This window comes from Pleurodeles waltl, chromosome 4_2 (genome assembly GCF_031143425.1).
Source record: "Pleurodeles waltl isolate 20211129_DDA chromosome 4_2, aPleWal1.hap1.20221129, whole genome shotgun sequence".
NCBI classification, from domain to species: Eukaryota; Metazoa; Chordata; class Amphibia; order Caudata; family Salamandridae; genus Pleurodeles; species Pleurodeles waltl.
Window position 1 is genome coordinate 127,890,764 of NC_090443.1, and position 15,980 is coordinate 127,906,743.

At 46.8% G+C, this 15,980-nt stretch overlaps 1 protein-coding gene across 1 annotated transcript in view; it reads left to right on the forward strand.

The window, feature by feature from the left end:
- The window catches only part of CSAD (cysteine sulfinic acid decarboxylase), a 171,697-nt gene that overhangs the window by 24,386 nt on the left and 131,331 nt on the right, over positions 1–15,980 (forward strand). Inside the window, exons 3-9 of the mRNA XM_069230940.1 lie at positions 959–1,085; positions 2,325–2,415; positions 3,493–3,599; positions 4,160–4,275; positions 4,399–4,478; positions 14,937–14,991; positions 15,362–15,478. Of these exons, the coding sequence (XP_069087041.1) occupies positions 959–1,085; positions 2,325–2,415; positions 3,493–3,599; positions 4,160–4,275; positions 4,399–4,478; positions 14,937–14,991; positions 15,362–15,478 (693 nt within the window). The remainder of the gene's footprint in view (positions 1–958; positions 1,086–2,324; positions 2,416–3,492; positions 3,600–4,159; positions 4,276–4,398; positions 4,479–14,936; positions 14,992–15,361; positions 15,479–15,980) is intronic.

Consider the following 15,980-nt stretch of genomic DNA (forward strand, 5'->3'; position numbering starts at 1 on the left):
TAAGGTAATGAATGTGTTGTGACACATTTATCACCTGTAAATGCGCCCTTTTAAGTGATTCAAACAGGAATTGACATCACAGGAAAACACTCTACTTCATCTTGGGTGAGGACCCTCAGAATTCTTTGGACAGACACAATCTTAGAAATGAGAGTTTATGAGGCTTGCCCACACCTCCTTCCTGAAAATCATGGCATCTTAGGCACATGAAAAATAAATCCAACTTTAACATCCTTACCCCGGCGGTGAACTCCATTTCCCACAGCAGCCCTTCTCACCCGATGCCTTAATAAAGTATATCTGAAGGGTAACTTACAGGTGAGAAAAAGAAAGGTGTCATGGACATTATAGGCAGCCTAGACCTCATGATGAGAACAGCTTTCATTATGTCACGATTCATATTTGAAAATAATAGATTTCGGGTCAGAAGTTTTTAAAAAAATGTACAAGAGACTGATTTTTCCATATTTTTTTCAGGACACACCATTCAGCAACAGTAACCTCGTCTGACAGTTGGGATGTGATATATATTATACTAGGATTACACAGACCAAAAACGACAGTGGCACACACTGGCCTGTCCGAGTATTGCACTAGCTGATGTTCCACTGGGGATGTGCGCTCTGTCTGTTGGACACACACAATCACATTAGTGTCTACTCATGAATTGGAGGGCTGGGGAGGCCCAAAAAGGATGTGCAGTTTTAGGGTTGTCCCAATGAATTGTTATATCAGACCACCATATGTTGTGTTCTTGATCCTCACGTAGGCAATTCAGAAAAGATGATACAACATGCTTGTGGGTAGCTGAGAGATGTGGGACGTGCAGTGTCTTCTAGTCCCATTGTCTCAGTAAAAGAACCCGATTGAGCGTTGTGGATCTGCCAACCACCTTGCGAGATTATGCAGCTTTAAATATTCTTAGTCTAAGGAGATCTGCTTCTTTTCTTCTTGGCAGGTTTGTGACTGGCTAGATCCAGAGGACCTGAAGAACACACTGGATCTAGAACTCAAAAGCAATGGAGAGTCATCCAGGAGCCTCCTGGATCACTGCAGAGACATCATCCGGTACAGTGTGAAAACAGGTACTGGAAACAGACAAGAGGGCTATGTGGAGCGGGGAGTAGCAGGACCAAAGAGGCTGACATCAAGTACTAGAATACATTGTTTTTTAAAAGGAGATCCCAGGGCTGGAAAAAATAGTGATCCAAAGACATGAAGTAATAGTTCCCTTACCCTGAACATCAAGACCGCTCTGCTTTCTCCAAAACCTCTGATTTAAACTCAGACAACTGTGTGGAGTTTGGCACTCCAGATATCCAAAGGCTGGATGGTAGGTTTCGAAGAGTAAGCTGACCATTTCATTACATCTGTGTACTATGAAACCAACCCCACCAGATCATGGTTAGGAGATACCCCTCTCCTATACTCCAAGAACATCCCCAGCGAGTGTAGATCATACCTTCACTCATATTTTCACCCTTTTCTGCTCCATTCCTGGAAGTCCCTTTGCCAGCCAGTCGTGCTTTGAAGGTCTCTTTCATGGGCGGCCCATTAAACACAGTAACAACACCTCTTGCACAATGGAGGGGGAAATAATAGAATTGGAAGACACAGGTGCCTACGTGACTATTGTGAGGTTCTTAATAGCTCATGATTTGCCATATAATTTCCACTCAGTTGATAAGTAGCCATTTTTATTAAAAAAAAAAAATTGGAAGTCTATGATATAACAACTGCATTTGTTTTGTCAGCCATGTTAACATGTTAGAGCCCTCAAAAGCATAATCTTAATTGTTTATGAACCTGCTTCCATTGTCATAGAAAGACATGTAAGTGTCTAACTTTATGCTGGTGATTTGTTTAGAGCTGTTGGTAGCATTTTATTGCAGCGGCTGTTTCTGAATATTCAGTAGTTTTGTTTACTTCTTTTCTTGAAGACCGGCACTGTGTATTGTTTAGAGATTATTTCAGAGCCACATAAACTCTTCTATGCCTCGCCTCTCTAGAGGATGTGGACAGTGAATAAGTGGGCCTAAAGCTGGTGGCTTCGAAACCAGATGGTTGTGCACAGAACATCCACTGGAGCTGCGCAGCTAATGGTAGAGGGGTAGAAGCTGGGAGAGGAGCAGAATGCCAGTTGGTATTGGTGAGCAGGATGTTTGTAAACTAGTGGGAGGGAGAAAAGGAGCATGGAATTCCGAGGTAGAGGAGCAATCCCAAGTAGCTGAAGGGCGAGAGGTACACAGGAGAGGAGCCATGGAGGCAGTCAGGATTTGCCAAAAGCTGATGAGAATCTTCTGGCAATTTTTTTTTATTTGCAGGGCACCCACGTTTCTTTAACCAGTTATTTGCTGGGTTGGATTGCCATGCCCTGGCCGGACGGATGATCACAGAGGCACTCAACACCAGTCAGTAAGTCTCTCCAGCGTCTTCAACCTATTGAGGTGGCGAAATTGCAGTGCCTGCATGTATATTTATATATCGCAAACCTTGGTAAGAACCAACGTGGCGCTCAACATCATTGGGGAAGGTTGTTGAGAAACGTTTGTGTTCACCATTAAGATTTACACTTTTAAAATTACATTATAACAGAATTAACACTTCCACAATTTAATCACATTTCACAAATTTATAATTTTAGACATGAGGCGATTCAGAGATTGGCCCAAAGTCGCACGATTTTATGTCTGGTGCTGGATCCAAGAACACAGGTTCTAAAGTCAGCAGTTTATCCTTCTCAGGATGTGATGTGCTTTATCCAGTGAGTTCATTCTTAGCCTGGTACTATAGGATCAGCACGTGGCTAACAGTAACCCTTAGGAGCAGCGTCTCCAGCCTCAGCCAACAGGCAGCCTATTAGATCCTTAATGTTGGTACTGCATCTCTGGATGTTGCCATCAGCAGCATTCCTCAATACACATACCACGTGAAACTGTTGCAGCACTAATGCTCCCTTTTAGATGGCAGCTTCCTCCATCCTGGCCAGAATAAGGCACTAGAAAATTGGTGTTAGTCTCTGAGAGCTCTCTATGTTTATGTATTAGTCTGCCCGATTTGTTACTGCAAATAGATTCATTCCTTGCAATATATGCAAAATGTGAGGTTTCAGCCCGCCTTTTTCAAACATTAGCTTCTTTCGATCATTCACTTTCAGTCATAGGCCGAGGCTCTGAGGTGCATGAGGAACTACTTTTGAACAATTGTCCTCTCTGTATGCCCCTCCTGTCTCCCTTCAGTGCGTTTCTCTAATGTGCTAACGCTGTATTATATAGCACGATAAATCCAGATGTGTTGACTTTACCAAGGCTTGTTATTTTACAGTCTATGTAATGTAATTCATCTAGTTCATCTCCCAGACCGGACTTCTCACGTGTGGATAATGACTTCAGCCAGCCCATTCAGTGTCATTGCATTTTTATCTTACATGTGGCATTGTTCCATCACTAGCTGGGTCTTTCTACTGTGGCATTGGCTTTTCCTGTCTTCCAGAGCCACCTATGAGACGGCACCCGTGTTTGTGCTGATGGAGGAGGTAGTGCTGAAGAAGCTGAGACAGCTGATCGGTTGGCAGACTGGAGATGGTATATTCTGCCCAGGTACAGTTTGTCTAAAATCACTTTGCTGGAGCTACTGGACCCAGTACAGAGTGCACCTTTTGGCGCTGGGGTTCCTGCAGTGTGATCTTTTCTCTCACTTGATGAGCCCACCGGTGTGTACATCTGTGAATTATAGGGCTTCATTTGTTAAAAATAAATAAATACATGTTACTAAGTGTAGAGGCCCAATTTGTTCCTAGTAGCCCGCTACAGAGCAGCCAAATGCCGGGGTTGTCAAATAACAAGGTCACAAAATCTTGATTTCTCCTCATGTTCCTTTCTTTCACAACCCTACACTTTCTATTGCTTTTTTCTCTATTGCAGACTCTTTTCATCCTTGCTGTCTCTATTTGTCACGATTTCCTATGTTTCTCCTCTTCTTCCTTTTGTTATATTCTCTCTCTTGCTCTTGACCAAAGTCAGATGATAAGAAAGAAGTCCAGATTTCCAAACTTGAGTGCTTCTGCCCATGACATCACTTGTAACCACAGCACACATGAATCGCTGGAATGCTAAAGCTCCTGCAATTTTACTACAGCTTCATCTTTGCCACCTTGTAGGAGGCTCCATCTCGAACATGTACGCCATGAACCTGGCCCGGTACCACCTCTTTCCAGAGAGCAAGCAGAAGGGCATGAAGGAGTTGCCCAGACTGGCGGTGTTTACTTCCAGCGAGGTAGGTATAAATATGTAGCATCTCATAGGTCTATGTGAAAACTCAGTGAGTGGCGAGGCGATTGCTCCTTGTACCTGAGGTCTGGGTCAAGTAACTTATGTTGCTTCTGTCGTCCGTTTGCAGTGTCACTACTCCGTCATGAAGGGAGCGGCTTTCCTAGGCATCGGGACAGACAGTGTCTTTGTGGTCCAGGCTGATAACAGGTGACAATCTGAGGGGACGCTATGGACTGCAGTAGTTTCGGTGCTTGTCTTCTTCATTTTCCTCTTCACAACTGCTCACACCCAGCTCTTTGACCCATTACCTAATGCTTACTCTGTTGTTAGAAGTTAGAAGTGGAGAAGTCTGAGCTTCACCAGCCTTGAGCATTGGGAAAGACTGGTGCAAGCAAGTCCCGTGATCTCCCTACCAGTTTGCAATCAGCATTCAAGACTGCATCGCCTGATGAAAAAATGTGAACCAACGAGCCCAAAACAAGGGCTTTTTCTGTATTCCCCAACCCATCAGTAGCTAGGCCGAGGAAGGCAGAGGCTTCAGCATTCCACGTGGCATTCGCCTATAACATTCCATACCACATCAGGTGCTGTTAGAGATAAGATAACATATCAACTTGGCTCTTCATACCAAGTTAGTACACCATTCATACACTATGACCAAGAACAAGAATGGCCTTTTGTGTTCATGGTCATGTCTTGACCCGGAATGATTTCCCACTGCAGGATGCATTTGACTGACAGTTGCTAGTCAATTACTGTAAGCCCATAAGTGGTCCCTGTCTAAATAAAGGGACTAAAAATCCTCCATCTAACAGCCCTAGAGTACCACAGGCATCTCTCTGTTCTGAAAACACAGAAAGAAACTCTAGCTGGACTCCAGTGAGAGAACCAATTCAGCAACAATTTTACACATTGCAAAACTGAGGTCTCTTGACTCTGCTTACAAAAAGTCCATAACAGGAGTTATCACCTGCATCAGGAATTGTAAGTGGAATACTGCGACTCCCGAGTTTTTTACCTGGGCACTTCACCTCCTCCAATCAGGGAAAACGTTGGGGTGAAAACGGCTCCCTATTGAATAAAATTCGGGAATTGGTTGGGAAATACCAAGTCGCCCATTTTATTTCTTAATCTCAGGGACAATCTTGGAATGGCCCAGTATTCCTCGATCTTGGAAATGTTGATACTTGCTTATTGGTACTTTGTGGTGTAGAGATACTGAGGTGGTATTCCTGCAACACTTGTAGTGGGGGGGCCTGAGTGCCTTGCAGCTAAATATGGCTCTGACATGGAAATGCATCATCAGAATCAGTGTTTGAGTCTCATCCACATCCGTGCACTCTTCGAGAGACTACATACACTCTTAGAGCTGTTACAAGTGCTAGGCACATGATCATTTAACAGTTTAACAGACCACTACCATTCTGTTATCTTAAAGGAACCTTGGTGGGTTTTCCCATCTCATGTCCCATCAACGATCATTTGCCCTCTGCCCAGTTCTGCATCATAGCGCCATATCATTGCACTACTTTATACATTTTCATAGGTAGAGACACTTTCACTTCAGTCTCTACACACTCACCCAGCATCAATGGCCATCTCGGACTAGTACATCACTGGTCATTTAAGGGGCAAATCTGTGTTTTCTTCTCAAAATCCAAAATGGCCACAAATCTCATGGTAGGGAGCGCTCTAGACTCTCAACTTTTTCTTTCAATCCCTGGACTCCTCCTGGAAGGGATTTTCGTCAAAAGGTCATTAAAAGTCTCCAAAACCAATGGTCGTACTGTACAATTACTGGCTGAAAGGGCCTAGTTGTGAGGCTTGGTGGCGTATGCAGCGCATGTACAACAAATTGGAGGCATACAGAGGTATATGCATTACGGGACTAACCCTGAGCGGTTAGCTTCCCCTTCATTTATCATATCGGCCGCGCCCGGCCAAGCTGTTGCATGCTGATATCACAATAGCCAGGACAAGGCCGGGTGACTCGTTGCATCCCATCCAACCTTAGATGTTTGCAGACAGTTTTATCTGGGCACATACAAAATCATGTAGTCTCTTACTGGGTGTGGGGTTTGTCCTCAGCTCATTACTCAGCTCATGTCCAGTGTACCGTTGGGGAACCACAGTTCAATTGTTACATTGCCCTTGAGGTAAGGGTTCTGTCAGTGCTTGACCAGACTCTGGGCTAATTGGCTAACATTCTTTATTTGTTGTTCTTGAGGGGACACACTCTCCTCCTTAGAGGTAGATGACACAAAGTATACGTCCATGTCTCCTTCTGGTGCCACCTCTGACTGATTCTTGCCTTGTGCATGCATGAACCATAAGATGTTCTCTGCCTCTCCGAGCAGTGATCATGGTCCCCTTGACTGCCACAACAGTTCATGACCCCTTCTCGTATATAGTATGAAATTTTCACCCAGGGTGGCGATCGCGTATAGGAACTTGGTCACCTGCCCTCAGGGAATGATTGACGGCTCACCTTTTCTTGCTAGCCCGGTCATTGGTTTTCTTCCTACTGTTCTGCACCTCCTCCTCATTGATGGGTGGAGGTTGCCACCCTGGCCCTGTCAGGATCATATCCTGTGTAGGTCTCTGGAACATCAGGTACATCGAAGTACATTTCGTTGTTGAATGGGGCGTGATGTGGTAGGCTTGTAAAAACCAATATAGCTCCCATTCACAGTCCTAGCCTTTGTCAACTGCAGCTTGCAGCGCCTTGTTCAATGTCCTCAGGAACCTCTCTACTGTGCCATTTGCCTCAGGCCATTAGGGTGTTATTTTCTGATGTCTGATGCCTGGTGTTGACAGGTAATGGTACATTTTGTTCCCTGAAAAGTGGGTCTGTTACCGGTCTTGATACTGGTAGGTAACAGATATGCTGCAAACGTTTTTCCCAGTAATGGCTTGATGTGTGGTAGCCACTAACTCCACAGTAGGGTACTTGGACCGGCCATTGACCATCACAATGGTCAGCCTCGCGTCTGGGAAGCTACCAAAGTCCATGCTCACTGTGTCCCATGGTATCCCCAGTGCTGCTTCTGTCAGTATAGGGGGCGGTGCCACTGGGATTCCTAGGAGCTGGCATGTTGGGCAGGAACTCACGACCTCCTCTATCTTGATATCCACCCAGGGAATTGAGACTTTGCTGCAGATTCAGGTTTTTGTTTTCTCCACTCTTTGGTGGCCTGCATAGGCTAAGGCGACTGCGATCCTCAGATTTGCTGGGGATGACAATGCGCTGGCCTCTCATGACAACTCCTTCCACCATGAGTCTGAGTTCGTCCCTCACCTTCCAGAGCCTTGCCTCTCAGCTGGTTGTCACTGATTCCCGTTCTTTAGGAATAATCTCCAGGCTTTGTTTCTGCTAGCTTCTTCTACTCACTTCAATCCATCATCCCTAGCCGCAGCTTGCTTGATTTCTGCCATGGTCACCATGTGGACAAACTCTTCCACCCCCAATTCATCATTTTCATCACCTCCTCACTCCACCGAGGGTTATCTCGATAGGAAGTCCATGGGGTTTCCCGCTCCCGGCCTCTAGACCACTATGAGATGGAACGGTAACAGTTGCACCGCACAGGCTTCAATTAGTGGGGGAGAGTGAGGAGCAGCCCCTGCAAGCCAGCTCACCAACAGTTTGTGGTCAGTAATTACTTTGAATTCATGGCCATAAACGTACTGATGAAAATGGTGGCACACCAACTTTATGGTCAATGCCTCTCGCTCAATCTGGGCGTAATGGCTTTCAGTGGCAGTGTGCGCCCCACTCGCAAGTGCAAAGGGTGCCCAGATTCCTGGTTATTGCATCAGGACAGCCCCTAGTCCTACTGGGCTGCCGTCAATCGCAACTTCCCTGGCCTTTTCTGGATCAAAGTACGCCATTGTGGCATCAGTTAAGAAAGCATTCTTGATGTTATCGAAAGCCTCTTGTTCCAAGTGCCCCCATGACCCCTTGACTTTGGCCTTGGTGGGTGCCCTGAATGGTTCCGACAGGCTGGTGAGATTGGACAAGAATTGAACACTTGTCTTTGTGTAGAGTCAATTCACTCTCCTTCAGTATTTGTAGAGTGGCCTTCAGTCTATTGTGGTGATCTGTCAGAGTGGATGAGAATATCAAAATATCATCACTGATATTCACTACTCCCTTGAGGCCAGAGAGGGTCTCTCTTATTACATCCTGAAAAACTTTGGCAGCTGATGAGATGCCAGAGTTCAGTTTTTTGTAGAGGCAAAGCCCTAGGTGTGTTGAAAAGTGGTTATATATCGACTATCAGGGTGAAGTACCAACTGATGATACCCTGCATTTAGGTCCAGTTTGGAGAACCATTTTGCCCAGTTAAGGTCAGCAGTGATTTCGGCTGTCATTGGTGTTATATGACGTTCTTGGCGAATAGTCTTATGCGCTGGTGTAGATAATACTCTACTGCCCTTATTGGGTAGCCTCATGCCTATATACAGCCTGATGACTTTTAGCTGCTTGGGTTTCTCGATGATCACGAGCAGAGACACTCATGGGGTTGGCCCAACACCTTTTTAGTCATGTTCATCTTTTCCAGTTTCTCAAGGACTGCTTCTACTTGCTGGTGCGAATGAAATGGAATACTCTGTGTCTTAGTGCAGTTGGTTGGATTGTCTTGTCTATGTGTAGCTTGATGGGCGAGCCCTTCCAACACCTAGTCCCATAAACAGTTTTGGAAATTGCTCAAGGATGTAATCGGTTTGCGAGATATGTATCTCTTTAGAAAAGAACACCATGCCTAGGTTTTCAGACGTGTGACATCCCGTTGATGTGCTTTCCTCCTCCTCCGTGATGTGAAAACGTGCTTTCACTTCTTGGTCTCCATGTTTTACTAGCGCTTCCATGGCACCTACTAGCGCTAGTGGCTCTTTTCCTCCATAGGCGTATATCTGAGTCTGCGTTGGGGTGAGAAGTGGGCAAGGGCATAGTGACAAGTATTGCCAATGAATGAGTACGGTCACCGAAGCTCCTGCATCGATCAGGGCCAGTAATGTAATGCCTGTGACCATTTTGTTACAGCAGGGTAAGGGTCACCTGCTTTTACCGGATGGGGCAGTGTAGGAGATGAGGAACATCTCTTCCTCCTCTTCTGGTTCATCCTCGGAAACATCTAAGGGGTATCACTCTTGCCTTCTGGTGGCGATGGCCGATTTATCAGCGAGCAATAGCTGTTGGGGTGCTCTGGTTGGTGGTCATCTACCCCGACCCCTGCATCCTCTTTTGCTGTCTCTGCAGACCCTCACAACGTGGTTTGGCTTATTACATGCTGAGCACATGTTGCTAGCCATTGGAAATCTCTCCATGGGGTGACTTTCCAGGCTACAGTTTCTGCATGATGCGTCGAAGCTTGTGGTTGCCCTTCCTCTGAGGTTGAAAGGTATGCTGTGTATTTTATCTACCATCTCAGCCATGATTGCAGTCTGCTTGTGTGCCTCCCCTCCATTTTCTCTGCCATTGCAATAGATAAGTTGTATGCATGGGCTAAAATGAGCATGTCCTTTAGAATGATCCTGGGTTGACATAGTATCAAGTGCTTGAGGTGTGCGGACTGGCACCCCTGTATTATTTGGGCCTGGACTTTCTTGGACTGGTCGTCATCTGTGCACATGCTCACTAATGCCCTTAGACAAGCGTAGAATGCATCCACTGTCTCTCCTTCTCCCTGCCTCGCCTGCATAATTTAAATCTCTCAAACTCCAGATTGAGTTGGGGGTCAAAGTGAGCATTGAGGGCTGTGATGGCCAACACTGCAATCAGCTACCCCTCCTGTGTTAGAGAGATGCGGAAACAGTTTATAGATCTCACCACCTCCAAAGTGTAGTAACAGTGACCTCTTAACTGCATCATTAATTTCTCTTGTCACCCTAAAGTAGTTCTCCAGCCTGCCTACCCATATTCTCCATCTGGGGTGACAGTGGAAGGGTCTTCCAGTTCACTAAATGGTGCTAGGTCACCTATGGCAGTGTGCGCTGGCTGCGTAACTTGTGCTCCAGGTACTGATGCGTCGTCTACCATATTGGTTGTTTGACTCCCTGGGCCTGCTGCCCTCCTCTGTTTCTTGTGTATGTATTTTGCTTTCTTGCTTTACTTGTTAGTTTTGGGTTGCACTTGAGCACATAATACTCTACTGCCCTGTGCCCTGTCCAGTCTCCGTCACTTCTTTCTCAGATTTTTTTTTTCATGCTGTGTTGCTGTTGTTTGTGTGCAGGTCCACACTTTCTCCTTATTCTGTGATTTTCTGCTATTGCTGCTTTTCTTTTGGGTCACATGGTGTTGGCCAGCGTGCCCGGGCTCCTGCAGAGCACAGAGGGCCTTAGGAATCTCCCCTCCTCCACTGCACTGCACTCACTCACTTGTGTCCATGTCAGGCCTGTGGTTGTAGCATGAATGCCAGGGAAAGGCCTTAGAAATTGGCTGTGGTATCACACGTAGCGCACCAGGTGGCTCTGAGCTCACTGTTCCCTGAAATCGACAGATCTGGGCAGTATGGCTGGTTTTGCCTTGCGTCTTCCTGGATCTCGGCTCCATAGGTGGGTGCCCAAAGTGATCCAGGGTGGCTGCGTGAGGTTGCGCTGGAGCACGGCCCTCAGCAGCTACTCTCTGCTTGCCCTGTCCTGCCTCATCACCAGTGTACTATTTCGGGCTGAATGAGTCTAGAGGTGAGGTTTGGTGGCATACGCAGCTGGTGGAACAATATATGTATTGCGGGACTAATCCCGAGTGGTTAGCTTCCCTTTTATTTATCAGCTCAGCCGTGCCCGGCCGAGCGGTTGCGTACTGACATCATGATAGTCAAGACAAGGTCAGGTGGCTCATTACGCATATGACACTGTCTTCCATTCTGGGGCAGGTAAGTCTGTGAGTGCAACACAAAAGGATGATGGACGGAGTGCTTGAATCCAGTGGCACAGTGAGCAAGGGACCCATGTCTGGGCATACCTTTCCCACTTAGGACAACTTTAGCAACACAAAATGATGATGGACGGAGTGCTGAACAATGCAAACACTCATCCCCAGTCACAGATCTGGGTTTAATCCATCGTTCTTTTGCTCACCATGCCACCCCAGTTTGGACCCAGCCATATGCAAATCAGTCTTGACCCTGTTCCCTCATGGGAACAGTCCAACCCGAACTGCCAAGCCAGGTCCTCCCTGGACTGGAAACAAGCATCCTGGGACCAGTTTCAGGGTTTCACCCTTCATCAGCCAGGCTAGCTCGAATCCAGTGGCACAGTGAGCAAGGGACCCACGTCTGGGCATACCCTTCCCACTTAGGGCAACTTTAGCAACACAAAAGAATGATCGACAGAGTGCTGAACAATGCAAGCACTCACCCCCAGTCACAGATCTGGGTTTAATCCATTGTTCTTTTGCTCACCATGCCACCCCAGTTTGGACCCACAAGACCATTGCTCCTGCCACATGTATGTATCTCCATTCCATAGACAGGGACAGCAGGACATATGAGCTCCCTAAAAGCAGTGCTTATTTTAAATTTCCTGACATATCTCATAATTGGAAAGTCTGGAAAAGCAAAACTTGTGAGTTCTAATTAAACCAGTGCTTGTGATGCAATCCATATATGTTAGAAATGGGGTCTCAAACTGGCAGTCTGTTTGCACTCTGTCCAAGCAGGGACCCTCACTCTAGTCAGGGTAAGGGAGATGCACACCCAGTTAACCCCCACTCGCCCCCTTGGTAACTTGGCATAAGCAGGAAGGTTTAACTTAAAGGCAATTTGTAAAGTATTTGTATCAAAACACACACAGTAATACAGTGAAACCACTACAAAATGGACACCCCATCAGTTTAGAAAAATAGGCAATATTTTTGTAAATCAAGCAAGACCAAAACGACAAAACCCAACATACACAAGTCAAGATATGCATTTTCAAAGTAAAAAAAGAGTCTTACTCCATAGGAAACAATGGAAAAGTTGTTTTCACACAAAGTACCTGGTTTGCGTCAAAAATAAAGCCGCACGGACGAGCGTGTGTCGGGAAAAGTCAGCGATGCGTCGATTCCTTACTCGCAAGTGAGGCCATGCGTTGTTTCTTTTCCAGTCGGGTAGGCGCTGCGTTGTTTTTCTCTCCCGCAAGAGAGCGATGCGTCGATTTCCGGACAGTGCACCTTGAATCCACGCAGGTTCATGATGACTTTGAGAAATCCGGTCGCTTGGTATTGGACAACCACACTGTGTGGGGGTTTGCGTCATTATCAAAGCCGTAAGCGGGTGTTTTGCATAATTTCCCCAGCCACAATGCATTGATTTCCCAGCTGCAATGCAAGTGGTGCTTCAAAAATCAGCCTTGAAGCAGGTGGCGCGTCATTTTTCAGCAGCGTTGCAGGTGGTGCGTCAACATTTTCCCAGCACGGCTTCCTGTGCATGGATTTCAGTCCTTGTTCTACCAGCTTCACCTTTCGTGGGCCCAGGGACTGGATAGGGCACTACTTGGCAGGGCAGGAGTCTCAGCAGAGAGTTCAGGTGCTGGCAGAGGAAGTCTTTGATGGCCCTGAGACTTCAAAACTGAAGGCACGCTCTGTCCAAGCCCTTGGAGATTCTTCACAAGCAGAAATATACCATAAAGTCCAGTCTTTGTCGCCTTCCTCAGGCAGAAGTAGCAACTGCAGGATAGCCCAACAAAGCACAGTCACAGGCAGCACTTGTCCTCAGCTCTTCAGCTCTTCTCCTTGGTAGAGGTTCCTCTTGGTTCCAGAAGCAAATCTAAAAATCTGGGGTTTGGGTCTGCTACTCTGACCCCTTTCTGCCTTTGACATAGGCAAACTTCAAAGGAAAGCCTCTGTTGTTCACAAGATCCTGCCTTGTCCAGGCCTAGCTCCAGACTCACACCAGGGGGTTAGAGACTGCATTGTGTGAGGGCAGGCACAGACCATTCAGGTGTAAGTGATCACTCCTCCCTCCACTCCAACCCAGAAGGCCCATCAGTGTATGCAGGCTACACCCCAGTTCCCTTTGTGTCACTGTCTAGTGGAGATCACAAACAGCCTAACTGTGAGTCTGACCCAGACAGAGAATACACAAGCAGGCAGAGACACAGAGGGGGTGATTCTCACCCTGGCGGGCGGCGGAGGCCGCCCGCCAGAGTTCCCCCCTCCAAAATACCGCTCCACGGTCGAAAGACCGCTGAGGGTATTTTGGGATTTGCACTGGGCTGGCGGGCGACCGGCAAAAGGCCGCCCGCCAGCCCAGTGCAAATCATCCTTCCCAAGTGGACGCCGGCTCAGAATTGAGCCGGCGGAGTGGGAAGGTGCGACGGGTGCAGTGGCACCCGTCGCGCATTTCAGTGTCTGCAAGGCAGACACTGAAATACAAAGTGGGGCCCTCTTACGGGGGCCCCACGACACCCCATACCGCCATCCTGTTCCTGGCGGGCGAACCGCCAGGAACAGGATGGCGGTATGGGGTGTCAGAATCCCCCATGGCGGCGCAGCAAGCTGCGCCGCCATGGGGGATTCCCAGGGCAGCGGAAAACCGGCGGGAGACCGCCGGTTTTCCCTTTCTGGCCGCGGCTGAACCGCCGCGGTCAGAATACCCTGTGGAGCACCGCCAGCCTGTTGGCGGTGCTCCCTCCAACCCTGGCCCCGGCGGTCCATGACCGCCGGGGTCAGAATGACCCCCAGAATGGTTTAAGCAAGAAAATGTCCACTTTGTAAAATTTGCATTTTCAAACAGACAATTTAAAAACCAACTTTATCAAAAAGATGTCTTTATAAATTGTGAGTTCAGAGACCCCTAACACCACATCTCTATCTGGTCTCAAAGGGAAACTGCACTTAAAAAGATATTAAAAGGCAGTCCCCCATGTTAACCTATGAGAGAGATAGGCCTTGCAACAATGAAAACCGGATTTGGTAGTATTTCACTGTTAGGACATGTAAAACATATCAGTACATGTCCCACCTTTAACGTACCCTGCACCCTGCCCCTGGGGCTACCTAGGGCCTACTTGAGTGGTGCCTTACAAGTAAAAAAAGGGATGGTTTGGGCCTGGCAGGTAGGTGCACTTGCCAGGTTGAATTGATAGTTTAAAACTGCACACACTGCCGTGGCAGGTCTGAGCGAGTTTTACAGGGATACTAATACGGGTGGCACAACCAGTGCTGCAGGTCCAGTAGTAGCATTTGATTTCTGGGCCCTGGGCACTTCTAGTGCACTTTACTAGGGATTTACTAGTAAATTAAATATGCCAATCATGGAACCGCCAATTACACATACAATTTACACAGTAGCACTTGCCCTTTAGCACTGGTCAGCAGTGGTAAAGTACCTAGAGTACCAAAAACAGCAAAAACAGATTCCAGCACACAGTCAAAGCATGGGAAGCAGAGGCAAAAAAGATAGAGGAGACTACACCAAAGATGCCAGATGTAACAGTATAGCATTGGCAGATGCAACAGGTTGGGACTTCATGAATAGCACACTTCTGCACTCCCGACCCTCCTACAGCAACCTATGTTGTTTCATCTGCTAAAACGTGGCACTGATTGAGGTATGAGATGTTGTATTCTTTGCGTTTTATAAACTAGCAGAAGTACTTCCTGTTTTAGTGCTGTGTGTACTTTTCTGAAACCACTGGAGTCGCTTTCTAAGTGTCTTTTGTTTATTTTCATTGCAGGGGTAAAATGATTCCTGAGGAACTGGAGAAAAGGATACAGGGAGCAAAATCGCAGGTAACTAGTATGACTACTCGGTCTAGACCCACTTGAATTACAGGCAAGTGTGCACTCATCATATCAAGATTATAAAAAGGGTCCCGCTTGACGTTTTTATGGAAATGCATTGGTCTGGATGAAGATTTTCGGGGGCTCACACAGAAATATGGTCACCTGAGAGCTATGAAAATGCATGGTTCTTCAAATGTTAAGCTACACCACACAGTGAATCACACCCAGACCCAGTGAGTCTATCACTGCTTTCCCCTCTGTGCATACTATTGGAAATGGAAGAACTGACATCTCTTCCCCGGCTCAATTGTGCAGTTCCGTGTTGAAACTGGTCTTTCCTCACTTGTGGTCTGCAGACCTGTTTTCTCTCTTTCAGGGTGCTGTTCCTTTTCTGGTGAGCGCCACATGTGGCACCACTGTATTGGGTTCCTTTGACCCCATCAGTGAGATTGCGGACTTGTGCAAGAAGCACGGGACCTGGCTCCACGTTGACGTAAGTAGGGTTTGGGCCATGGGGAGAATGGAAAGGTGAAACCATAAAGGTGCTGGTATGCACTGCAGACACCGGAATATGTTTCTTGTGTTGGCTACACACGTTTGAGTACATGTTGGTAATTGATGACCCTCAGTGTCTTGCTTTAGCATGCAATTGCATTCTGTTTTTATATGATGTCACATTGTTGCAAGGACTGAAACAGTCTCTTTCAGCTGTCCAGTGTGGTTAGTGATAGCACATTTCTATTTTAAGCAAGCAAAATACATATTTTAGTCTCAAATGTTCCTCCTCTGAGAAGTACTTCACTATATCAAAAGCCTTCACAAGCATGGTGCTTAATGGTCGATACAAATCAGGTTTCATATTGGCTTGTAAACGGGTCAACAGCACTTATTAATAGCCTTTTCTTTCCTTGTTCATTGTAAACCTTTCATTCCTATAACAGAAAAATAGTCACCGATGGTTCCAACTGAAGTGTCAAATACAGATGTAATTACTT